Genomic DNA, 27799 nt, shown 5'->3' on the forward strand with positions numbered 1-27799 from the left:
AAAATTAACAATAGAGATTTTAAATTAAAAAATCAAACCTATTATAACCTCACATTACAATATTAGTAGTAATGAAGAGAATCCAAATCCTAAATCTACCCACTATAGTTGTGGTGGTCCACGAGAAAGTTAAAATTCTAAGAGACAATATTTATTCTCTCATAAATGCAACTTTATCCGAGTGTATCAACCTTGTATTTGTCCCTACTATTTTGGGTATCATTATTGATACTTCTAATAAATAAGAATTATTAGATAATCTATTAATATGGATGACAATAAATCAAATCAATTTGAGATTCATAATAAATTTGATTTATTATTTAATTTACTAAATATAATTTAGGAATTAAGTAAATTGAACTTGAGTTACAAACCAATATCATTAAATAAGCGGGATGAACTTCAGATAGGTATAAAATAGATATACTTTGTATATTAATCAAACTTAATAATACAAACATTCAGCAATTTAAAGTTTATTTTATAGTTAATGTATATATTGAACCGCTTTATTTCGTGTTAAGTCTAAAGTGTACACTACTACTAGTGTAATTTTGTTTGTCTGCATAAAATATATAGTCTGCACTCTCTGAAGTTTTAACAAATCTCATGAATCTATGAAAGCAAGTGCAATGGCATGTGTATCACTATTTCCTCTGGAATCTGAAGCAAGTGAAGATGAGCCCCCACAAAAGCATCAAATAATTAATACTATGACTATTCCTAATGTGTGGCCAATTTATTGTATATCAATGATTATATATGTTAATATAAAATTATCCTTTTCAAATAAACTTACCAACAATTTCTATTTAGTAGTGTAAGGGCTCATTATATCTCACAAATGACTAAATGACCAAATGTTCAATTATGGAAATAATACTTATTGAAAGTAACAATTAGACACCCCAAAAATTATTAATTCTTTACTCAAAATGGGTGAGAGAATACATTAATTATACAAAACAAAAAATAAGTTTAAGCTTGCTCTTAAATACTATTTGCATATTCCAAAATTTACATATAGATAAAAAAATATTCTTTATCATTAATATACATATTCATCTTTAATATCTTAGTCTAATGGTGTAAGATTCTACTAAATCGAAAAAAATACTAAAAAAAATTAAATGATTTATGAAAGTAACACATTTACAACCAAAATTAAGACGGACAAGAATCGTCTGTCCCAAGATATTCCTGTCCCCATATACCTAGCCAATGAAACTACATAAAATAATATAAAAATATTAATTTATATTATTATAATATATTTTTTTATTTATGTTAATTTTTTTAATTGAACAGAGACCGAGTGGGAAGGGAACAGGTGATCCCTGTCCAATTAAGACATTCATTTATTGACACCCCAAAAAGAGTACAACAAAACCCTCACACTCTGTCTCTCTCATACACAATCTCTCACATACACACCTACTAGTCTTTCACAAACAAAAGTCTCAAATCTACTACTGTACATCCAACACTGGTGAACATGGTGTTTCCAAAATAAGTTACTATTAATATCCAACACTTCTTGTACCTTCTACTTTCTTCTCTTGTTGTGTATCTCCAACATGCTTCCTTCCTTGTTTGGATTGTTGGCTTTTCTAGGAATACAGCTCCCTGTAGTAATGTCTGGTTAGTCATTTTAAAGTTCATTCTTTTTTTTTTTATCTCAGACCCAGTTCACAAACCAGTGCATTGATTGTTGCTTCTTTTTAATTTTCATTCACAAAATCCAATCTTGTGCCATTTTTCTCTATGACCCATCTCATTTATGCAAGGGTGAAGTTAGTTAAGACTTAAGAGTGAATGAAAATGGCTGCATAATAATGTGAATATGATTATGAAACTTATATTGTTTTTCCTAATTTACACATTACTTGTAATTGTTAAGGTTCCATCTGAACTTCCCAACTTTAGTTACTTGCTTACCCTTTTATGACCTAATCAAGTCACTCTTAGCTTCTGTTTGAGAAACAAAAAAGAAAAGAGAAATGAAAGGATTGACAAGGTATTGAATCTAAAGATGTTATGTTACATACATTGTTTTCATTTTCATTTGTTATATTTTCACTTATGATCACAAAAATATCACTTAATGTTCACTTTGTTTCCTGTTTTCAAGATTTTGTGAAGGAAATAGTGAAACCAAAAATCTTGTTTTCATTTTAAGCCCAAAGGGCATGTTAAATATAAACCATTTCAAGGTCTCCACTTGATAGCTTAATATTTTGGGAACCTTGACACATACCATACTCTCTTAAAATATTGCTCTCAATGTAAATTCAAAAACTTGTTACATCATTATTAAAACAATGCCTTGAAGTAAAAAATAATCTATGAGATGGTGTTAATGTTTGTTTCGATCTATATCTGCTTGTTCATTTTCTCGTGTTTGATAGGTAGTGTGAACAAAATATGCTTTTTCTCAAATAGATGTATATACATAGGAATGTCGAGTTTAGAGCTTTTGCGGGATACTTAATCAGTAAACAAATCATGCGACTCATTTCATTAAGATAGATTCTGCTATTCCATTATACTTTTCCATATTGTCCCACCACCTAGTGGGAAAATGGCTTTGGCTCCTGCAGTTTATCTAAGAGGAACCAATGAACTATGATTTGAGTAGGGTGGCATAAGCTTTCATGTTGTGCATATTTTGACTGAAAACAGAAAAAAGTGATCACCGAAGCATGTGTTCATAGCTAATACAGCAAGAATGACATAAATGATGAAACAAATTTTAGGGTTTTTCTTCGGGTATAGCTGTATCACCTGCATCTCGAATACTGTTACAGTAACAGTATATCTCTTTGTATTCAGCATTGTAGCTGCATATTAAAATGATGGGAGTTGGCTTGCAGGTGTAGGAGTATAAAGGGAAACTTTGTTATCTAATACTGTTGCTCCTTTCGCAGATTGCCCTTTGGATCTTACTTTTTCAAACTTCACATTGGCATCCTCTATATGTTCTAATCAGGGTGACAGGGGCAAATGCTGCCGCTACATTAATGCTAACATTGCAATCTCAGTTGCCCGTTTTGTTAATACAACAAGCGGCCTAGGGGTTCCTCCAGATGCCTCTGACATCTGCCTCCAGACCATATCTCAGACTTTGCACCTTTATGGTGTTGTACGAAATGCAACAGTTTTCTGTGGTCTTGGGACAAAAATTCCTGTTAATTATGAATGCAAGGCTCGAACAACTGTCATTGAAATGCTGCAATCTCCTAGATTTGTAGAGGTCACAAAAAATTGCAAACTGCCGCTGGGAGAGGAAATTAAATGCAAGAAGTGCTTAAATTCTGGCATTGGTTTTCTACATCATCTTGGAATTGAAGATAATATAACACTGAGTACATGTCGTGACGCCTCTTTTGTTGCACTAGCAAGCCAAGTTGATCAAAAATCTAGCATTGACATTGCAAGTTGTTTCTTTGGAGTTCAAGGACTTCTTGGGGCACCTGGTAAGAATAGCTTCAGAGTAGTAGTTTTAAAAAAGAGAATTGATGCGATTCTCTTTCTCTCATTGGTTCTTTCTGTGTACATGACTTCATACATGTCGTAATGCTAATACATACATTTTACATGTACAAGATTTATTGTGATGTAAAACCAGTAAGATTAGGTGACATCTCTACTTTACTTGTTAAAGATCCTCCTCATAATATCTCCTTTCTCTATAAAATAAGCAATGTTCAAAACCCCTTCCATTGGTATGTCAAGGCATGAATAGAAAATACTATTCGAAGTTATTTTCAAAGCTGAATTATGCTTGGAAATTTGGATAAAGGCTACTTCTATCCTAATGTGTCAAGTGACTGCTCTTTTTTATTTTTATTTTTTGTCTTATTAAATAGTTATTTAACGCATACAAAGGAACTTTGTATATCTGATTTTTGTCTAATGAAATTTGTGTATTGTTAACAATAGAGTAAAACTTAACTTATCATATTCTTTCTAGCTTCAGAGTCATCCCCATCCTTGCCTGCTCCCGAGGCTTCTCCCAGCTCGGTGGTTGCTGATAGCCCAAGTCAATTATTGATAGGTCTACCTTTAAAGGAAAAACACCATTCATATCACTTGACAATAGTTCCAGGTATTGCTATCGCCGTCACAGCTGTTGCTGTTATGATGCTTCTAGTCTTGATAGTTCTAATTCGCCAGAAAAGCAAAGAGCTAGACGAGCCTGATAATTTTGGTAAAACCTCTTCAAAAGCCTTACCTCCTAGTGCAACTTGGAAATTTCAGGAAGGTGAGAATATTATTTTGTTATTTTTTAATATTAATTTTTTTTCTTAGCAGTGACATTCAAAACCAGCTCTCCATATTTTTTTTTATTTCCTCCATTGCTTTAATACAGGTTCTTCATCCATGTTCCGAAAATTTAGCTATAAGGAGATAAAGAAAGCAACAGAGGATTTTAGCACCATCGTTGGGCAAGGGGGATTTGGGACAGTGTATAAAGCTCATTTCAGCGATGGTCTGGTGGCAGCAGTAAAGCGGATGAACAGAGTGTCAGAGCAAGCAGAGGATGAGTTCTGCAGAGAAATTGAGCTTCTTGCCCGGCTTCACCATCGGCATCTTGTTTCTCTAAGAGGCTTTTGCATTAAAAAACATGAAAGGTATTTGTTTCTTTGTGCTTACTTGTGTTCTTTGACATCATAAACATGCAAAACAAACCCTTATGTGTGTCTGATGGCAGGTTTCTGATGTATGAGTACATGGGAAATGGAAGCTTGAAAGATCACCTTCATTGTATGCCTCTCAATATCTATGCATTACTGTAATAGCATATTTATGATATTGTGTGGTCAGATTATAAATGGAACTCTTGTCTTCACATCTCATGTTCATGCATGTATATACACGTGGATCTCGTGTGGTCTTTTGCATTATTTTAGAACTCACAGCATCTTCTGCCATACTGAATTGATAACACTCTGCAGCATGCAAAAAAAAAAGCATCAAAATAGTGACAAAACAGATCAATGTATTAGATTTTTCCCTTATTAACCCCTGGATCTCATGTGATGTATATCTTTATTCTTATAGCCCCCGGTAAAACACCTTTAACTTGGCGAACAAGAATACAAATTGCCATCGACGTGGCTAATGCACTGGTAATTTCTGACCATGTTTGGTTGGTTTAATTTCAAGCTTTATCAGAATTGACTGCTTTTAGTCCTTTCATCTTTCAATCCCATTTTGTCTCATGTAGGAGTACCTTCATTTCTATTGTGATCCTCCTCTGTACCACAGAGACATCAAGTCTAGCAACACTTTACTAGACGAGAACTTTGTTGCTAAGGTTGGTTGATTCTTTGACTGCATGCTACCATTGCACTTGTTAATTAATCGTTGTATTTTCTAATCGGATAGTTCAGAATAGTGTTAACTAATATATTTCCTTATATAACATTATTTGACAGATCGCTGATTTTGGCCTTGCTCAAGCTTCAAAAAATGGTTCAATATGCTTTGAACCTGAAAACACCGAAATCTGGGGAACACCAGGTATAGAATTCTTTTCTTATTGTATTTCAGTTAGCTGATGTTGGCATTGTGCATGCTTCGAAAACGTATACCAATGGAACACTAGGTATAAATCTTCATCATTGATAATGCTGGATTCTGAATGTTAATTGCATTACAGGATATATAGATCCTGAATATGTTGTTACTCAAGAGCTCACTGAGAAAAGTGATATATACAGTTTCGGGGTGCTGCTACTGGAGATTATAACAGGAAGACGAGCTATTCAAGATAATAAGAATTTGGTGGAATGGGCACAACCATACATGGAATCAGAAACCAGATTATTGGAGCTTGTAGATCCCAATGTGAGGGAGTCTTTTGACTTGGATCAGCTCCAAACAGTAGTATCTATAGTTGGATGGTGCACTCAGAGAGAAGGAAGGGCAAGGCCTTCAATAAAACAGGTCTTAAGGCTTCTGTATGAGACATCAGAACCAATGCATAGTGAGTTTCTACAGGTCGATGAAGATGCAGAATGCCACGGAAATCAGCAGAGAGGCCGAAGGAGCAAGGGAAAAATGCTCAGAAACGAAGTGGTTTTTCACAGTGGGGATGGAAGGTATCTTGCTTCGTCTTCAAGCACATCTCGGTCATATTGCAGCAGAAGCTTTTTGCTTGAAACTGGCTCTCCACAATCCCCACCAAATATATTTTCTCTCTGAGAACCATTAGGTTCTTCCATTGAACTGCAATTTCTCATATACAACCTACAAATTTTGGATTTGTTTAGAGGTAGGGAAAACCTTTGAATTGTCTATATGTTAAAATCTTGGGAGAGATGAGAAATATAATACTTCCTCTGCTTCAGTCATCTGCATTGGCTTGCAATTGCAAATAATTGAATTTAAGAAATGAGTAATAATGAAATGCTACCAACACGTTCTTTATCATAGATGCTAGAATTCCTTATTTACCCTACTTATCACATACCAAGTTTATCATATCACAAACACTGATCCACCCGAATGAAAGTCTTGTAATAAGGTGAGCATGATAAAGTGATCTAATTACGGTTGTTGATAATGAAAACCTATAAGTTAAGTTAACGCATAAGGAATGTTATGCTCTCAACACATCAAATCACAAATAGTTCTCACACCATCGTATCAAAATTATCTAAAAATGTATATTAAAGGAGTAGATGATTTAACATGGATTCAGGTATGACTTTGTATCCTTGTTTTATATATAGTATGTGAGAATCATAAGATTCAAACTTGGGTTCAGATATAACAATCATCAAATATCTAACAAATGAGAGCTTTAGGTTTTGAATGTTATGGTAACATGTTTTTCTCCTAATTTCCAATTTTTTATGAATTCTAATTTTTTAAACTTGAGCATGTTTATGCTTCCGCTATTGGTTATGAAAATTGAGTATTTATAAATAATGATGATTAACTTTTATCTGCTTCCACTTATTTGAATTATTCATAATTTGTATTATGAATCATTGCAACATGCGTTGAAGTATGTATTCAGATTTGTACATGAATATTGCATTAACTTTTATGACTCCTGTTATATAATATGTATATTATATGTGCACTAAGGTCTTACTGTTGGACATTGACTTTTGTTAATTAACAGTTTTTGCAATTTGTTAAAGTATATGTATAAAGTATATATATATATATATATATTATATACATGAGCAATATGTATTTCTTATACATTAGGGTATTATGTAATCTAAATATCTGCATATATGTTATATATATAATTATGGTTTGATTAAATATGTTCCTCTATATTTGGGACTTTTAAATGCTATACTTATTGTTTTCAATTCTTTTGAATATGATTATTGCATAAAACATGTATCTATCATCATCAACAATAAATATGTCATTCGCCTTGTTTTAAGATACATAAATAAGGATTGAAGTTAAGTTATATATATTACGTTTAAGCTTAATATTTATATTAAATATATATTGTGTATATATTTTATTTTGGAAGTGCATATATATATATATAAAAGATATGCTCTTGATGTTTAAAAGTTGGGCATGATCATATTCAATGTTGAATTTTTTAATAATGATTTGCATATATATTTTTATGTATTTAACTCTTTATCTATTATGTATTTGATTAAGATTGCATTCATTTTTATGTTTTGATATATATGGACTATATTTTTTTTTATTTTGGAATTATATTGTGGGATTAGATTTGTTAATCATAAAAGATATCAAATTTAAATGTTTTAATTCTAATTTTATATTTTTTTATAATGGACTCGTATTATTTTCTTTTTTTTTGTCTGGTAATTATTTTTGAATTAATTGATACAATATGTTGCCAAAGTAACATTTGTTGTGGAAATTGATTAAGATTACATAGATGAGTATGAGATTATTTATGCGAATTGTGTTTGGCCCAATTATAAAGTTTTTTATCATGTGAATAATAATCGATTCAAAGAAAGACTATTGTTTGACATAACTAATTGTTAATATTTGATCATTACATTGAGAGTATCACTTACGAATTAATTTCTCTGTCCAATTGATGTTGTTCTAGGTATCTTGTGATGAGTCTATTATGTGAACATGTCTTGTTTTATATATATTACCTGACTTGTTTGTTTAAATGATTGCAACACTTATGATTTGTTGCATTGGTTAGTGGCTAATTGCATTATTAAGTAGTTACTATTATTGAAACATTATTTTTGTTTGGACAACTTCTCCTACCATGTTTAATCATGTATAAAATGATAAAAAAATTTATATAAAATTAAAAAAAAAAGGACCATTACTGGAATTTAATATGCAGTCATTGTGATAAGAATGATGCAATGCTATCAATAGGGTATAATGAATATATGTATTTATATGTGGATATAAATAATATATGTTTTAGGTTAAGGTTATGTTGAATCAAAGTCATCTAAATGATTTTTCTTTTGAAAAATAAAATTGTTTGTCACTTTAAGTGAACTTATTAAATATGAAGTCGCCAAAGTGACATTTTTTCTGTGAATTGTTCATAATAAATGTCAAATGCGAGTGCATATATGTATCCATGCAGGTATTAGTCAGCCCAAGGGAAGATTATTATTTGGCCGGATTATATAAAGGCATGTGATGGTAAACATGTGATTGTTATAAAGTTGCATATGTGAATGACAAATCAGTCCAAAGAATGGTTTATTATTTGACATGCATTATGATCAATGTTTGACCACAAACAAGAGTATCATTAGTAATTGATATGAAATAGCAAGTCAATTGTATGTTTTGATTTTATGCGAATAATGATCGGCCTAAAGGAAAATTACTATTTGACCCAAAGGAAAATTATTATTTGGCCCAAATTACAAACATACTTGTAGCAATAAATATGTGATAATCATATGGTTTTCCATGTGAATAGTAAGTCGGTCCAAAGAAAGGCTTATTGTTTGACAGAACTGATTATCAATGTTTGCTTACTACATTGAGTATACCACTTTCAAGTTAATATATTTGTCCAAAGACTGAATATTAATGTTGTGCTAGGTAACTCGTGATGTGTTCCATCATCATTTAAATTTAAGTATTAAGGTTGAATGTGAGTTTAATTGAATATTTAATTACTACATTGAGTGTATCACTTAGTTAATATTTTTGTCCAAAGATTGAATATTAATGTTGTGCTAGGTAACTCATGATGTGCCTCATTATCATTTGAATTTAAGTGTTAAAGTTGAATGTGAGTTTAATTGCAAGAATGATTGCAATTTGTTTTGTTCTTTTACTAGTTCTGCAAATATTTCTGCTCAAATTAAGAACATCCCATTGCTGAATGAGACAAACTTTAAGGTCTGTAAGGAAGCCGTAGAAATTATTCTCGATTGTATAGATTTAATATTTCTGCTCAAATCTCGTGCAAATATTTCTTGACCCTTTAGATTTATCAGACTTTGAGGTCTGTGTTGAGTGCATAAATGAAAACAGACAAACAAAAGGAAGTTAGGTGTCAAAAGAACTAAAGATGTCTTAGAGCTAATACATACGGATATATATGATCCTTTCCCTATGGCTTCCTGGAATGAACAACATTATTTTATTATGTTCATAGACGATTACTCTAGGTACGACTACCTATATCTTATACATGAGAAGTCTCAATCCTTGGATGTTTTTAAGTTTCAAGGTTGAAGTTGAACTTCAACTTGAAAAGAAAATTAAGGCTGTCAAATATGACCGTGGTGGTGAATACTATGGCAGATATGATGGATCAGGAGAACAACGTCTAGGGCCATTTGCACTTTTCCTCAGAGAGTATGAAATTGTTCCGCAATACATTATGCTAGGCAAACCTAGCATGATTGGTGTTACTGAGCGACGAAACCAAACACTTAAGGATATGGTGAGAAATATAATTAGTCATTCTTCATTACCACAGTCTCTTTGTGGGAAGCTTTAAAGGCTGCAGTTTACATCCTTAATAGGGTGTCAAGTAAAGTAGTTAACAAAACCACATATGAGCTTTGGACTAATAAAAGACCAAGCTTGAAACACTTGCATATTTGGGGTTGTCCAGCTGAGGCATGACCTTATAGACCGCATGAAAGAAAATTGGACTCTAAACCGTTAGCTGTTATTTTGTTGGCTATGCTGAACGCTCTCAGGGCTATAAATTTTATGATATCACTTCAAGGCTCTTTTTTGAGATGGAAAATGCAAGATTTCTTGAGGAAGTTGATTTTGGGAAGGAGGAGAACATAAAAAATGTTATCTTTGAGGAAGAACCTGTCACTGATAGTAAACAAGTTCTTGTGCCTATTACCATTCAAGGAACAAATTCGGTAATATTGTCCCTGACAATATTTCAGAACAAGACAACAATGAGGTTCTCCCTCAAGCACCTATAGAACAAATTCAACAACCTCAAAGTAGAAGTGTCATTAAAGAGACCCACTAGAAAGAGGAGAAGTGCAATTTCGGATGATTATAATGTATTTCTTCAAGAACATAATGATGACATTGGGTTAACAAAAGATGATCCATTGAACTTTTGTCAAGTCACGAAAAGTTCTAACTTTCAAAAGTAGATCGATGCCATAAAGGGTGAGATAAAGTCTATGCATGATAATGATGTTTGAGATCTTGTCGAACTACCTGAAGGTACGAAACCTATCGGTTGCAAATAGATATTTAAAACGAAGAGGGATTCGAAGGGTAATATTGACAGATATAAAGTCCGTCTAGTAGCTAAAGACTTCACTCAGAAAGAAGACATTGATTATAAAGAAACATTCTCTCTAGTATCTTTGAAAGATTCTTTTAGAATAATATTGGCACTAGTGACTCATTTTGATTTAGAGCTACATGAGATGAAAGTTAAGACTGCGTTTCTTAATGGCGACATTAAGGAAATGATCTATATGGTGCAACCAGAAAACTTTTTGTCAATTGGTTCAAATTCTACGGTATGCAAATTAGAGAAATTCATCTATGACCTTAACAAGCTTCTCGTCAATGGAATCACAAATTTCATCAAGTTATTACCTCATATAGTTGAGGCAAATAAAGTTGAAGATTGTGTATGCCATAAATTCAGTAGGAGTAAATTTATCTCCCTGATATTATATGTCGATGATATACTGCTTGCTAGTAGTGATATGAGACTATTGCATGAGACCAAAAGATTTCTAACGAAGAATTTCGAAATGGAAGATCTTGGGGAAGCTTCTTTTGTATTCAGATACTGAGAGATCGCTCTCAAGGTATCCTAAAGTTATCACAAGAAATCTATATAGATAAAGTCCTAAATAGATTTGACATGAAAGACAGTAAACCAGGGGATACTCCTATAGCTAAGGGAGACAAGTTTAGTCTCGAACAATTTCCTAACAATGACTTTGAAAGATACGAGATGCAAAAAATTCCTTATGCATCTGCAGTAGGAAGTCTAATGTATGCTCGAGTTTGCACACGTCCCGACATAGCATTTGTTGTGGTAGTTTTGGGAAGATATTTGAAAAATCCTGTAATGCATTATTGGAAGGCAGTCAAACGTGTTATGCGTTACTTGACGAGAACAGATGAGTACATGCTCACTTATCAGAGGTCTGGGAATTTAGAGATCATTGAGTACTCTGACTCCGATTTTGCTGGATGTCTAGACAGTAGATACTCCACTTCTGCATATGTGTTTGTATTGGCGGGAGGTGTTATCTCTTGGAAGTCTGCGAAACAGACGCTTATAGCTCCTTCAACGATGACTGCGGAGTTCATGACTTGTTTTGAAACATCAGACCATGACATATGGTTTTAGAATTTTATCACTGGCTTACGTGTGGTCGATGGTATTGAAAGACCATTGAGGATTTATTGTGATAACAAGTCCGCAGTTTTTTACTCCAACAACAATAAGAATTTTACAAAGTCAAAATCCATTGACATAAAGTTTCTGGTTGTTAAAGAAAGTGTTCAAATGGACAAGTTTCCAGAGTACATATAGAGACAAATTTTATGCTAGCTGATCCACTGACTAAAGGTTTGGTACCTAAAGTCTTTCATGAGCATGTTGCTCACATGTGTTGTTACCTTAGTTCACTGAGAATCTATATGTTTTGCTTTGGATATTATGTACAGTTTTTTATGTATAATAAAGTTGATGGTTTATTGTTTCATTTTAAAATTATGCATTATAACTATTATGTTGCAATTAAAGACTTTAGATTGATCTCACTAAACAATAAAGAATGATCAGTTGGGAAATAGACATGTTTGAGATCACATTGCATGAAATTTCCATGTCACTCATCCATATTTGATCTATATCATTTGAGTATATTAATATGGTGATCATCGTGGTCGAGTCACACTTAAATGTGATGAAAGTCGCGGTGGTTCCATAGTTAATATATGAGATGGACCAGATTGTATTAAGGAGAAGTCTAAACGTAAATAGCATACAGATGCGCGCCTAAGTCTGTGATATAATTGTTTCAGGAAAATATATATCAAGCTCAAGTGAAAGATTGTTAGAAATTTATAATTAAGGTGGACATCATATATTTGATACAATGATATCAACTATTTATATCCGGGGTTACATTATAAGTGATCTAATTACGGGCTCCCTTGAATTTCTAAAAGCTGATGACGGATATGAGTTTAATGGATGGATACCATCAGGTTACCCATATGGGATAATGGGAACCCTATAAGTTAACGCATAAGGAAGGTTATAGTCCCCAACACACCAAATCACAAATGGTATTCACCTCTCCCCATCAGAGAGAAAACGAAGGTACCAAAAAGAATTAAGGATTTGGTTGAGGAAGACCATCATACCAAAACTCTGTCAAAAGAGATATCAAAAGAGTAAATCAGAAAACATAGATACTTTGTATCTTTGTTTTATATGATGTGTAAGAACATGATATTCAAGATCCTTATGGTGATATTTCACGCATCATCAGGAAATATCTAACATATAACTCATGAGATTGACTAAATCACATTCGCTCACTCTATTTAGTCAATCATCACACATGAATCCCTCCAATAATAATGTGCAGAAGAGCTTGTAAGATATATTCTTTGTTGCAACAAGTTGCAGGATTCATGAAGTATGTGTCCAAACAATCCAAAGTTTCAATAATTAGCTCTTGGTCTTCTGGCTGAAAAACAATGTCGATGAAAACACATAGGTTCACTATTATTATGGGGGCAGTGATTTTAACTTTCCATAAAATTTCCCTTTTATCAGTTAACACTAGAAATTTGCTTTTTTCTTTTTTCTTTTGAAGATCAAGAAATCAAATGATTTTATTTTTCCTCTTCTTCTCCACATTGCTATAAAGAAATTGTTTTTGGTGACCTAAACCAACAGTGCCTATCACTCTGGATTTTTCAGTGACAATTCAATTTGGAAACTTGCCATACACAAACTAACTTTCTATACCAAAATCCTCCTTTTCACCACTAACTCCTGCTACCCTTTTCCTAGTGGCGCCCTTCAGTGACATTGGTAGCAACCTTCTTGTTTATGGTGTTAAAGTTCAGGGTTCCACAAATATAGCCCCATCACCAACCATATCAGTAAGGGCCATCAATCAACTACCGCCAAAATCTCCAAGTACAGACCATCAAAAGAAAGATGTTCAACTAGTAAACAATATTTCAAAAGATTCACAAAAGATTACTTGGATATTCCAATGAATAGGCATAGCAATAGTGAAGACAATTTTTAAATCACTAAAATTATCATCTATAACATACTAAAATTATCATCTATAACATCTTAAATAAATTACACTTATTCTCACATGTAAACACATGGAGAGTTGTACACAAATATTGAGATTGGATACAAGTTGGTTGAAGAAAAATTACTACTTTACATAGCTCACTACTCTTAAAAGTGTAGCTAATGAGTCACAGAAAATGGAAATAAGGAAACTGTAGTACGGATTCAAATCCATGCAGGGAAGTGACTATAAAAAACACATCTACCCAGCATATCATTTTTACAAGACTTGAAGGAATAATAATAAACCGAAGAGGATGAGGTTGCTAGAGAGGACAAGCATTTCTTGATAATTCCTTGTAGAGAGAACAAGCATTTCTTGATAATAAATAAACCAGTTATCAAGTGACTATTAACACAATCCGTTGTTTTCTCACGCTCTTCATTAACCAATCATAATTTTGTAAAAAAAAAGCTTAAAATTATGATTTGTTTGCAAAGAGTGTGGATAGGCAATTTGGAGTGTCCATAGCCCACCCTCCCTTGTAAATATTTGATAGATAAAAACATCAGAATGGTTAAAACAAATAGACCGCCCTTGCCGAAGTTTTTTAACAACCAACAGCAGCCAGGAACTTCCGCTTGCTAAGTGGTTCCTCATGCAATACTACCACATCACTCACAATTGCAAACAAATCCTCCAACTTGTCCACACCAAATCTCTGATATTCCAGTTCTTTCTTGTACCGTTGCTGGTATACAGCCTCGAAACAACCTAAGAATATTTGACAAGAATAGCTGACTAGAATCTCTTGCAGTTCATACTTAAACTGCTCAAGAATACGGTCATCGACTTCACTTCTCGTAGCTCTCACCTGATTACCCTTCCCTATGCAACTTCTTTCACCATGTTCACCTATGACTGCTCTTTCTTCATCCGATAATTCATCTGAAGAGCAACCACCAGCGAAACTATTTGCACTCTCTTCCTGGACCCCCTTTCTCTTCTTATTTTTCTTCGCCAGCACCAAAGGGGGAGCACTAGGGCATGCCTTCCAGTTTCTGAGATACACAAATTTACGATGCCCTTTCCCTTCAACAGCTAGTGTATCGCTCATCTTCTTGAAAAGATTGACCAACTTCATTGCCCCATAATCAGATATATATAGAGGTTTCCCATACATTTTCTGGTACTCAGCTGGAACTCGGGCCAGAGGCATGCATCCTCCAGAAATTTCGAGCAACCTTACTAGCTGGCCCTTGAGACCATTTAAATCCCCAGGCTGTACCCATAACACGTCATCATTATTGTCATTAGAAGGCATGTGTCCTACTGAAACATCATTCAATCCAGGTGGAAGGCTATGTGATCTCACAGTTGTTGGAAAGCAAGACATGTTCGGTGTGCCATAGTTGTATTCAGCCAAAGATTGTGACACCATTGAGAAGTCCCTCGAGTTATAATAGTTCTGTGACATCCCTCTATAAAGTATTGCTTCCTCTTCATTTTGTCCATCAGAGTTGTCACTGATATGGCACCCCATCAGGTATCCAGCAAGCTCAATTGAACTTCCACGAGGTGGAAATAACGCCTTTGAGGGGGGAACAAAACCTTCCCCACGAGCCACACTAGGCCAGTCCCATACAAATTTACCAGCATTGCATAGGGCAGATGAAACACCCACCCCAGCAGGGATGACAAGAATTACAGTATATCCGCGCTGACCGAGAATGTGAAGTGCTGGAGCAAAATCAACATCTCCAGATATTAGCATGATAGAGGACGGCGGAGGGTTGTCAAGAGCAAATAAAAACATATCAACCAAGATAGCTTTGTCAGCCGCATCTTTTCTCCCATTCGGAACATCGATGAGTTTAACACCAGTTCTCTGACAGCCCTCTCTAAGTCGCCTAGGGAAAGCGTTGAAATCCCCGTACGCAGAAAACATCATTACAGCTCCTTTAATTATTGGGTGCACTTGCAAAGCCATTCTTATATTACCTGCTACATCTTCAGGCCGGACATCGGTTGGGATAGAGCAATTTTCAATATCCCACAGGATAGATACTGGGCCATCCGAGGAGATACGGAGTTGTTGGTTTAGAGGACATTGAAGCATGTTTGCATTTGATTCATTCATATTTTTTCCCTTCTGTTCCAAGGAGGGGGAAGATAATATTGGTGCAGATTTACTTGGGGTAGCCATCAATGCGCTAGAAAAATGTCCTGCGAGAATGGAGTAAAGACATGGTTAAGCCAAACAAATCCCAAGCAATATCTTCTTACAGATAGTAAAGGCAAGGTTGTGGGCAAGGATACTCTAGCCACAAGCCCGATGTCGTTGATGCTAAGAGAAGCAATGCCTACAGAACTACGAAATTAATCAAAGAGAATATTTTTTTATTTTTTAGAAACAGGTTTAAAGCAGTGTTTTAAAAGCTGTAGCAGACCGGCCAATTGAACCGGTCATGTCTTTAATTTGAGCATTTTCTAGTTCAATGATGTTTAACCATAAATTTAACTGGTTGAACCAGCCAACTGTAGACCGCAACGTCTGATCGGGTCAATCTCCAATTTGGATTCAAAGTCTCAGTTATATAAACTCTCAAGTATCAACCATGATAAGGAAATCAAATTATAATGCTGATAAGAATACAACAGGATCCTAAAACACAAATCACACTGTATGCAAAAAGCATAAAATTATTTTCAAGAATTCAAGCATCACTCCACTTTATGTGCATCAGTTTATTAGGGAATCCCAGTTATTATAAAACTGCTGCTAAATCTTGTCCATATTCCCAGTATCATATAATTATAAATGGTCTATTATGAATTATTAATTTATCAATTATCCTTAAATGATGCCCCCCACAGAGTGATTGAAATGAACATAACTCCACAATTAACAGAAGGATTTCAAGTTACACAAACCTAGGCCTGCCAAGGCAAAATCAGAGCAAACTAATTATACTAGAAAAAACACATATTTGAACTTTACAGGTTTATTGAGCAGAAACTGTTAAAATCAGAACCAACTTGGAGAAAAGATTTCAGCTTTGCGTGGAAGGAGCAGGGAAATCAAAACCCAAAAAACTTATCTATAAATATATTGTTAATTTACAAAAAAAAGAAAAGAAAACAGAAGGGCGGTGAAGAAAACAAATAAAGTATATAGCAATAACTAGTGAGAGTAATATTGATGCTTTAATAGGAAATTAAAAGAATAAGATGCTGCAAACTATAACCGACTTAAGAAGGGGAAGATCCTGGTAAAGAAGCAAATATAGAAGTTCATTCATTCCAACATAAGAAACTCACAAATAATTAAACTTTCATACACACAGAAAGAGAAGAAAATTACCTGGTGTAGATGTACTAGTTTGAAAATGCACAGAAACAGATCTTCACATATTATATATATAATCATATATATTAGAAAATATTTTATAATTATTATATACTATGTTTTTATGTTGATATATGAATATAATAATATATTATATCTTTTAGAAAAAATCATACTTTATATATGCTACCCTGTTAACATGCACTACATTCTTATTCTTTCAGATTTAGTGTATAATTTACGTGTTATTTCATGTTAAATATAGTAATTTGTTGTTAAACATAGCTAATTAAAGTATTTGGCCAATCATATTTCTAAAACATTATGCACTTAAATAACTCAATAATTAATTTTGTAAGTAAAGTATATAATTAGGAAATAATCATTCAAATAAAATTATAATGTTTAAAACCAAATTAAATGTGTAAGATCCTTAAATGTTTGTCGAACTAAAAAGAATATCGTGATCTGTTATGCTCTTCATTTCAAATTTCTTCCTAAAATGAAAAAAACGTCTCACAATTGAGAAACAAAATAAAAAATAGGAACGGGTGGATTAAAGTTATTTTGAGTTTGTTTTCTGCAAAACATTTAATCTTAATATTCTCAAGTTACAAAATATTAGTGTAAAATATAGAGTAGACAAAAAAGAATGTGAAACATGAAGTGGGTGGAGGGTGATGTTATAAATTTACAATTGTATAGTGCAACAATTCTTAAAATTCACAATTTTACTTTCAAATGTTAGTGGATTGTATAGTTTTCCAACATAAACAAAAAAATATTAAGGGTAAAAAAAAGTAAAAATCATTGATAATTATATCATATTATGCTTTTATAGATAATATAGAAGTGTAGATATATGAATATATACACATTATATATTAATGATTATTTTTGTGTCATGAACAACATAAATTTAAGTTTATTAACTCATTTTAAAGTTCATGAATTTTAATTAAATTAATCTTAAATTAAAAAAAATAATTCATATCAAACTCAAATAAATATAGTTGAGTCAAATTCTAATCAACTTATTTTCACTCTACAATAGTTTTATCAAAAAGTGAGAGTGAATGAATGTTTTAATTTTAACTCTGGTTTAGAGGTTTCTTCTTGTCAAATTTTATGATAGACATATATAGATTTTTTTCAGCTACAGTAGAGCAATGAGTTTTAATAGTTTTTGAGCGCAAAGGATCTAAATACACTATCTTTTATCCACTTAAAAAACACTCTTAATCGGTCTATGCCTATTTATTAACAAAATCAATATTATTAATTGTAGTAAAAAATCAATATCATAACATTGTAATGATATTTTTTGGGTAAAAAATAATATTACTATTTTATTGGTATGTGACCTTATTTGACACTACATAAATATTACACTTTATTAGAAATGATAATAAAATATTATATCACAATAATATATACTAACCTATAAAATATTACTGTATATTGTATGTTCTAAGGTAATATTATTTTATATTATAAAAATAGGTAATATGCCTATTAAACTCTGCTTCTAAATTAATTAAATACTGTATTAGTGTGTGAATACTTGTCTCATTTAGAAAAGGCTTATGAAAATAAACTTACAAAAATAACTTATAATCATTCTATAAGCTCTTGTTATTAGAGAACTTTACAAAAAACAACTTTTTATTTTATTTAACATTTTTGAATAAGTGTTAAATTAAATTATTTTGAGATGAGAATTCTACGTTGTCATATTCAACTTCCAACAAAGATCATTGTCATTATTATGTGCTGAATGTGCCTCATGATTAAGTGGATCATAAGTGTTGTTTTGAAAACTTCAAATAAAAAACAGCTTTGGGGTTCTAAACAAATTTTGTCCTGCAAGATTGGAAGGTTCATATAATTGCATTCCAACGAAAACTGTAATAATAACACAAGGTTTTTAGGGAATTACAGAGGAGTGTTGAACTTTCACCACTTCAATTCCGAAGGATCGAATTCTTACACAAAATGTGACCCATTCTCGCTCAAAAACCAGACTATGACACAAGATTTTAATGTAAATCTAAGTGATGTGGAAAATAATATAGGCCTTAGTTTCACTTTATAAAGTTTGCTATATGGATCTAACAATGTATGCTTAAAGATGTGGAACATAATTTTTCATTATAAATATGGTGAACCCACATTGCACATTTAGTAGCTCACCCTTGGGGAAGGAATTTACTTTTGACTTATACCCTTAAACTTAAAGTTGTGTTGCCCTCCAACCCCATTTTACTCCCATTCATAATCACATAAAAGTGACAAATTTTAGGGCATTTTTAATATTACATTCTAAATACACCAAATTTGGTTTCTTGTGCAGCACGGTTCAAGGAGGCAGAGATGCATAGACCAATTACTTTTCTTGTATCAGCTGGATCAATGATTCCATCATCCCATAACCTTGCTGTTGAGTAATAAGGACTTCCTTCTCTCTCATATGCTTCAACAACTTTGGCTTTGAACTTTTCCTCTTCTTCCTTGTTCCACTGCATTACAAGTGTATTATGTGCATTGAGACAAGCAAAGACATCAAAAATCATGAAGAGAATACGGTCACGGTATCATCCACCATTCATGTTTAATCATTATTGACTCTTCAACAACAACAAAATACAAATGAATAATGGATGATTTACTGATTGTGTATAAATCTTTATACTGACAGTACATAGATATTATACTAAATCATGAATTGTTATGAAGTAAAATAAACCATTTTTCGCCAGATTGTATTTTACCTGAATTCCTTGCTTTTTCTTATTGGCTTTCTCTATTTGGGCCAGCACACCAGCAGCCTGATGATCAGATTTCAGAGAAATATATATGTAGAACCCCACAAAACATATGAAAATCTTGATTAATGATCAATCATATCTTTATTTTCGGTTCGATTTGAAATGGAGAATACGTAAAAGCATACTATAATGATGCATCTTACAAAGTAATAAGGGTGCAGAGTGATATTATAGATCAGACACTGGCAATGATTTGTAGAGAATCATAAATAGTAAGATGTACTACCTGAGCACCACCCATCACAGATATCCTGGCATTTGGCCAAAGGAACATGAAATCGGGACTATACGCACGACCGCACATTGCATAGTTTCCGGCACCAAAGCTTCCACCAACAATTATAGTGACTTTAGGTACCTGCAGATATCCAGGTATTGAATGCAAGGAAAAATTATAATTTCCCTTTAAAATTTCTATCCTGCTTTGTAGTTCACCTTTAATTGACTTGACTTAAAAGCTTCCTCCACCACCCGTAAAAAGAAACTCAAAAATGTAAGAAAGAGGCAATAAAACCACAATTGCAAAGATAAACAAATATCAACTACCAAGTATTTAATTTTCAAACAACATTCTCTTATTACTAATTAATATCCCACTTTCTCCATTTCTTCTTTCTTATGCTGAGAAAATTAACTTGCCCTATGGAAGCACATTCCAAGATGCTAAAAATAATAGGTAAGATTAATCTGGCTTTGCAACTGTTAGGTTAGACAGCTAAAGAGGGGAGAATATGATACAAGTAGTTAGCTAAAATTCACAAACCTTTGCACAAGAAACGGCCATCACCATTTTTGCACCAGACTTTGCTATGCCAGCTGCCTCAGATCTTGAGCCAACCTACCAAATAAACAAGTATTGTAGTTCATTCTTCACCAAACTAGTAGGGCAGGGGAGTTATTAACATCAAATCAAATTGTTTCAGAAAAAAAGAATATTCAAATTTCATAATTCTTGATTCGAGAAAATAAGACAAGCTTATAGTCAATATTTTCCTTTGAACAACTTTAACATTTCTAGACAACTATGGCTCTGATTAGGACACGAAAAGATGAATGACATTCAGTATTTGACATCCACTTCATAAACCAAACCAGATTATATAGGCATCCACCAATGATTAAAGAATAATCCAACTTCAAAAGACATAATATCCACTCAGAACAATTCTTAAGACACAAATGGTTGATTTAAGGATCATCACAGAAAAGGGTAAGTTGGTACAATACTATGAGGTCGCCTTAGGTGCACTTACTTAGTCTCACTGTCTTACATTGGCACTCATCCACCGGTATTTCCTTACACGGTTACTTATCTATTGAATTTCAATCGATGATCCTTAAATCAACCAACTTTATTGCCTAACCGACTTTTGCTCGTAAAGCTCATTTATTCATACAATCACAGAGAACATAGAAAATTTTTACTCTCTCAAATTACTAAACACGTTAGTATAATAACATAGCTCATACCATGAATCCAGTAATGTTATGAAGGAAAGGGGGGCCGTCTACTCAATAAAATAATAAAGTATGATACTCAGAATAACTGAAGAAATAGCTTAAATTCATACCATGAATCCAGTGATGTTTTGAAGGAAGACCAAGGGAATGTTGCGTTGAGTACATATTTCAATGAAATGGGCCCCTTTTAGAGCAGATTCATTGAATAAGATCCCATTGTTTCCAATAATTCCAACAAGCTGTCCGAAAATTCTCGCAAAGCCTGTTACAAGAGTCTGCATAGATGTTGAATAAGTACATATTATACATATAAGGGAGTTACCACAGTGGCCATGTTTTTTTTATCTAGGCTACTAGCACCTTGATGAGTTATTAGGTATTTTTAGTTGCAGCTTAGACTAGGCAAACTATAAATATGTATTGTGAAAGGCAACAACCAATAAATGTTTGAGAACTCATCAAGGGTATTGTAGTACTGGTACAACAACAACCAAGCCTTTATCCCACTAGGTGGAGTCGGCTACATGACCGAACAATGTCATAATGCTCTATCATAGCATGAAAAAATGGGTACCAGAAAACTAAAAAGACAAGTGAATATGTCCTCACAGTGCCATACAATTTCTTGAATTCATCAAATTCACTTCCATCAACAATGCGAGCAATAACTGATCGGATATCAAACTGCTGCTTAAGATCACTAGGAGCAATAGAACGAAGTTCATTTGCATCATATAATGGCTCTTTAAAGTCATAATTTATATTTTGCAATCTATTTGTGAAGTCATCTTTCCCAGCCACATGCAAATTCTTAATGATGTTCCTCCCGAGAGCAAGTCCATGTAGTTCATCTGCAAGAAACAAAACATGCACAATATCATTAATAGAAAGAAGTTGATTTTGTTAGTTATCACATTTTCTATATACTCCATGTGTGAGAGAGAAAGTATCCATAGTAAATACCTTGAGCAAAATAGTCTGAAACACCTGATGTCTTGCAGTGAACAGTAGCACCCCCCAGATCCTCTGCAGAGATTTCTTCGCCAGTCGCAGCCTATAAAATCATTTAATAAAGGTTAACTTTGGTCATAAAGATGGAGAAAATACATTAACACAAACAGAGACACTATTGGAAAAATTTAGAAGATTCAGACTCCACTAAGTGAGAATCTCATGCACTGCGCCGCCTTATATACAAATTACTTATATAAACTAGCTAGAGATTACCACATAAGGGATTTTGAAACATCGTAGCAACTGGAACTGACCTTCACAAGAGGGGGTCCTGCTAAGAAAATGGTTCCATTTCCCTTTACCATTACACTTTCATCAGCCATAGCAGGTATATAGGCGCCACCAGCCGTGCAAGAACCAAGCACCAATGCAATTTGTGGGATTCCTTCGGAAGACATTACAGCCTGATTATAGAATATTCGACCAAAATTTTCTCTGTCTGGAAAGACATCAGCCTGCTTCGGAAGGAAAGCACCTCCACTATCAACAAGATATATACAGGGCAATTTGCATTGAGCAGCAATCTCCTGTGCCCTGAGATGTTTCTTGACAGTAACGGGATAATAAGTCCCTCCCTTAACAGTTGGGTCATTGGCCACAAACATACAAAGCCTACCATGCACCGGACCTATCCCAGTAACAACCCCAGCAGAAAACAATGGTTCTTCATACAAGTCATGTCCTGCAAGCTTTATCACTTAAAACCCGTAAGACTCCATGGAATATGCATTATGAAGCAGTATCAAAAACAAATCATTCCCCATTCCCAATCCTTACCATTTAATTGCAATTATTTTTGCTGTTACTTTTTCTTCGAATATCAATCACTCAAATTCATAATAAACATTCCCAAATTATTAAAAATTATAAAATGATCAACAACCAATGAAATACTTGATGGAGACCATACTTTGAAAACGAAAACAAAATCAGTGCCAGAATATTGGCCAGAATCAAGGATCGAGTTCAGGTATATATTATAGAAGAAAACTTGTAAGCTGTAAAAGTGATAAATAGGATTTATCATTTTTCATGTTTTCAGTTGAACTGCTGAACATAAATCAATGAAAAAATCACACCGATCTCCCTTGAAATTTGACTTAATTACACTCAGCCTCGTGTCCAAAAGCTACACATAGCATAATTTCAATTATCACCTCTCATAAAACATAAGCATAATTATAACATAAATTGCATACTTCAAGTATAAATCTTTTTTCTAAAACAACCCACAAGTAATGAACTTTACAGAAACCCAATTCAGCATTGAAGTAAATGCAATGAATCATTCACCTGTGAGAGCTCAAGAAACGAAGAACCAGGATCAATGATACGATCAATTCGTTCTCTGGGTAGAAGCTTGTTCCTGCTCTTATTCCTCTTCACTGCCTCAACTCCTCCACCAGCAAGAACCTTTTTCACATGAGATTTGAGTTCAGAAATTAAATGATTCATAGTGTTAGAGTTGGCATGAAACACCTCTGAGTTTCTATCAAGAGAATCAGAAAGTACTCCTAAGCAGAAACCCCTTCTTGTGGAACATGTTTCCAACAAATTGGAACAAACCCAATTTGATTTTCTTCTTCCAATTAAGCCAAGCATGTTTTTTTTCTTCTTCTCAAATTTAGTTCTGTTGTATAAGAATAATGTTAGATGTATCCAGTGTAATAATGTCAATAATGATGGGTTGGAGACCCTATCCTATGAACATTGATTAATGCATTGGATAAACTTGCCACGTTTTTTTTTTGTTTTCATATGCGAATACATAAATAGAAATATGCTTTTTTTTTTAGGTTTTCTTTTCTCATCTTATCAAATTATTGTCTACCATCTGTCTGTTTTTTTTATACATCTGTTTGGGGGAAAGGTAGTGAAAATGATTTCGCGGTTAAGTTTTAATTGTTTAAATTTGATACTGAATTTCTTGTATTTTGATGTTTGGATCAGGTTCCACAATAATAAAGTTGTCTTTTACTTTTATTTGTATTTTAATAGAACAATTCAGACTTTTCATGTTATTCCGATTTTAATCAAATTTAATAGTTAAAATTTATTTGGTTTAAAGTTATCTAATCGAGATGACAAACTAAAGTTATTTTTAAGTTGGTAAAACAATGGGGCCACCTGGTCATATCCTATCCTCACAACATTCAAACATAGCCATTATTGCTATGTTAATGTTATTCTAAGTACAAATGGTCGTGACCCATGGAAGCTAGAAACTCGTCTCAATACAAGCATATTAAAGCTTTTTGCTTATTGTTATGCGTGTCAGCTATGTTTGGATTGGTAGAAACGGAGCAGATTGGAACGAAGTGGTGTTAGGTAGGGGATGTAAATATCCTATACCTATTGGTATTATTGGTGGTATATTAAGTCAATCAAAATATATTATTTAATTAAAAAAATTATTTCTAAAAAATATAAATTAATATTTTATATTATTTTGATAAATGTTATTGGTTAATGGTTAGAGACATAGTCTTCTTAAGACAAGAGAATCATTTTCGCTAGGTAGGTTCCATTGATTGGATGTTCCATTACATTTCTATCTAATACATTGTTCATTCAACTTATTACATATTCCATTCCTGGTTATTGCAACATAAAATATCAAAATTCTATTCCACTTTATTCTATTCAGCCGTGAACTTTTATTTTTTCCATAACCATAAACCTGCATAAGTGCAAATTGATTCAAGTAAAATTATATAAATAAATAAAAGGACGGCATAGTAGACGAGATTTCCAACTTTACCGAACAATGTCATAATGCTCTATCATAGCATGAAAAAATGGGTACCAGAAAACTAAAAAGACAAGTGAATATGTCCTCACAGTGCCATACAATTTCTTGAATTCATCAAATTCACTTCCATCAACAATGCGAGCAATAACTGATCGGATATCAAACTGCTGCTTAAGATCACTAGGAGCAATAGAACGAAGTTCATTTGCATCATATAATGGCTCTTTAAAGTCATAATTTATATTTTGCAATCTATTTGTGAAGTCATCTTTCCCAGCCACATGCAAATTCTTAATGATGTTCCTCCCGAGAGCAAGTCCATGTAGTTCATCTGCAAGAAACAAAACATGCACAATATCATTAATAGAAAGAAGTTGATTTTGTTAGTTATCACATTTTCTATATACTCCATGTGTGAGAGAGAAAGTATCCATAGTAAATACCTTGAGCAAAATAGTCTGAAACACCTGATGTCTTGCAGTGAACAGTAGCACCCCCCAGATCCTCTGCAGAGATTTCTTCGCCAGTCGCAGCCTATAAAATCATTTAATAAAGGTTAACTTTGGTCATAAAGATGGAGAAAATACATTAACACAAACAGAGACACTATTGGAAAAATTTAGAAGATTCAGACTCCACTAAGTGAGAATCTCATGCACTGCGCCGCCTTATATACAAATTACTTATATAAACTAGCTAGAGATTACCACATAAGGGATTTTGAAACATCGTAGCAACTGGAACTGACCTTCACAAGAGGGGGTCCTGCTAAGAAAATGGTTCCATTTCCCTTTACCATTACACTTTCATCAGCCATAGCAGGTATATAGGCGCCACCAGCCGTGCAAGAACCAAGCACCAATGCAATTTGTGGGATTCCTTCGGAAGACATTACAGCCTGATTATAGAATATTCGACCAAAATTTTCTCTGTCTGGAAAGACATCAGCCTGCTTCGGAAGGAAAGCACCTCCACTATCAACAAGATATATACAGGGCAATTTGCATTGAGCAGCAATCTCCTGTGCCCTGAGATGTTTCTTGACAGTAACGGGATAATAAGTCCCTCCCTTAACAGTTGGGTCATTGGCCACAAACATACAAAGCCTACCATGCACCGGACCTATCCCAGTAACAACCCCAGCAGAAAACAATGGTTCTTCATACAAGTCATGTCCTGCAAGCTTTATCACTTAAAACCCGTAAGACTCCATGGAATATGCATTATGAAGCAGTATCAAAAACAAATCATTCCCCATTCCCAATCCTTACCATTTAATTGCAATTATTTTTGCTGTTACTTTTTCTTCGAATATCAATCACTCAAATTCATAATAAACATTCCCAAATTATTAAAAATTATAAAATGATCAACAACCAATGAAATACTTGATGGAGACCATACTTTGAAAACGAAAACAAAATCAGTGCCAGAATATTGGCCAGAATCAAGGATCGAGTTCAGGTATATATTATAGAAGAAAACTTGTAAGCTGTAAAAGTGATAAATAGGATTTATCATTTTTCATGTTTTCAGTTGAACTGCTGAACATAAATCAATGAAAAAATCACACCGATCTCCCTTGAAATTTGACTTAATTACACTCAGCCTCGTGTCCAAAAGCTACACATAGCATAATTTCAATTATCACCTCTCATAAAACATAAGCATAATTATAACATAAATTGCATACTTCAAGTATAAATCTTTTTTCTAAAACAACCCACAAGTAATGAACTTTACAGAAACCCAATTCAGCATTGAAGTAAATGCAATGAATCATTCACCTGTGAGAGCTCAAGAAACGAAGAACCAGGATCAATGATACGATCAATTCGTTCTCTGGGTAGAAGCTTGTTCCTGCTCTTATTCCTCTTCACTGCCTCAACTCCTCCACCAGCAAGAACCTTTTTCACATGAGATTTGAGTTCAGAAATTAAATGATTCATAGTGTTAGAGTTGGCATGAAACACCTCTGAGTTTCTATCAAGAGAATCAGAAAGTACTCCTAAGCAGAAACCCCTTCTTGTGGAACATGTTTCCAACAAATTGGAACAAACCCAATTTGATTTTCTTCTTCCAATTAAGCCAAGCATGTTTTTTTTCTTCTTCTCAAATTTAGTTCTGTTGTATAAGAATAATGTTAGATGTATCCAGTGTAATAATGTCAATAATGATGGGTTGGAGACCCTATCCTATGAACATTGATTAATGCATTGGATAAACTTGCCACGTTTTTTTTTTGTTTTCATATGCGAATACATAAATAGAAATATGCTTTTTTTTTTAGGTTTTCTTTTCTCATCTTATCAAATTATTGTCTACCATCTGTCTGTTTTTTTTATACATCTGTTTGGGGGAAAGGTAGTGAAAATGATTTCGCGGTTAAGTTTTAATTGTTTAAATTTGATACTGAATTTCTTGTATTTTGATGTTTGGATCAGGTTCCACAATAATAAAGTTGTCTTTTACTTTTATTTGTATTTTAATAGAACAATTCAGACTTTTCATGTTATTCCGATTTTAATCAAATTTAATAGTTAAAATTTATTTGGTTTAAAGTTATCTAATCGAGATGACAAACTAAAGTTATTTTTAAGTTGGTAAAACAATGGGGCCACCTGGTCATATCCTATCCTCACAACAT

General features: G+C 33.3%; 3 protein-coding genes across 7 annotated transcripts; 1 reads left to right on the top strand and 2 right to left on the bottom strand.

Moving 5' to 3' along the window:
* LOC109332811 (probable receptor-like protein kinase At1g49730) lies at window positions 1387-6362 on the top strand. 2 transcript variants are annotated; one of them, XM_019567865.1, is made up of 9 exons: window positions 1387-1644; window positions 2931-3479; window positions 3977-4267; window positions 4376-4637; window positions 4718-4770; window positions 5068-5135; window positions 5234-5323; window positions 5445-5529; window positions 5669-6362. In XM_019567865.1, the coding sequence occupies exons 1-9, from the start codon at window positions 1581-1583 to the stop codon at window positions 6211-6213; spliced, it is 2007 nt and encodes a 668-aa protein (XP_019423410.1). In that variant the 5' UTR covers window positions 1387-1580; the 3' UTR covers window positions 6214-6362. The 2 variants fall into 2 exon arrangements, with proteins under 2 accessions (XP_019423410.1, XP_019423411.1); XM_019567866.1 differs by having other exon boundaries at window positions 3983-4267.
* LOC109332813 lies at window positions 13800-15971 on the bottom strand. Its single transcript, XM_019567872.1, has one exon. It carries the CDS (start codon window positions 15952-15954, stop codon window positions 14359-14361), a length of 1596 nt encoding a protein of 531 aa, XP_019423417.1. The 5' UTR covers window positions 15955-15971; the 3' UTR covers window positions 13800-14358.
* LOC109332812 (methylcrotonoyl-CoA carboxylase beta chain, mitochondrial) lies at window positions 19223-27331 on the bottom strand. 4 transcript variants are annotated; one of them, XM_019567868.1, is made up of 9 exons: window positions 26940-27331; window positions 25901-26335; window positions 25596-25686; window positions 25242-25483; window positions 21497-21661; window positions 20689-20763; window positions 20152-20283; window positions 19869-19925; window positions 19223-19616 (listed from the first exon to the last, which is right to left on the bottom strand). In XM_019567868.1, exons 1-9 carry the CDS (start codon window positions 27246-27248, stop codon window positions 19413-19415), a joined length of 1710 nt encoding a protein of 569 aa, XP_019423413.1. In that variant the 5' UTR covers window positions 27249-27331; the 3' UTR covers window positions 19223-19412. The 4 variants fall into 4 exon arrangements, with proteins under 4 accessions (XP_019423413.1, XP_019423416.1, XP_019423412.1 ...); XM_019567871.1 differs by having other exon boundaries at window positions 25901-26328; window positions 26940-27051; XM_019567867.1 differs by lacking the exons at window positions 25242-25483; window positions 25596-25686; window positions 25901-26335; window positions 26940-27331 and adding exons at window positions 21996-22237; window positions 22350-22440; window positions 22655-23089; window positions 23694-24002.

Source organism: Lupinus angustifolius, chromosome LG18 (genome assembly GCF_001865875.1).
Source record: "Lupinus angustifolius cultivar Tanjil chromosome LG18, LupAngTanjil_v1.0, whole genome shotgun sequence".
Lineage (NCBI taxonomy): Eukaryota > Viridiplantae > Streptophyta > Magnoliopsida > Fabales > Fabaceae > Lupinus > Lupinus angustifolius.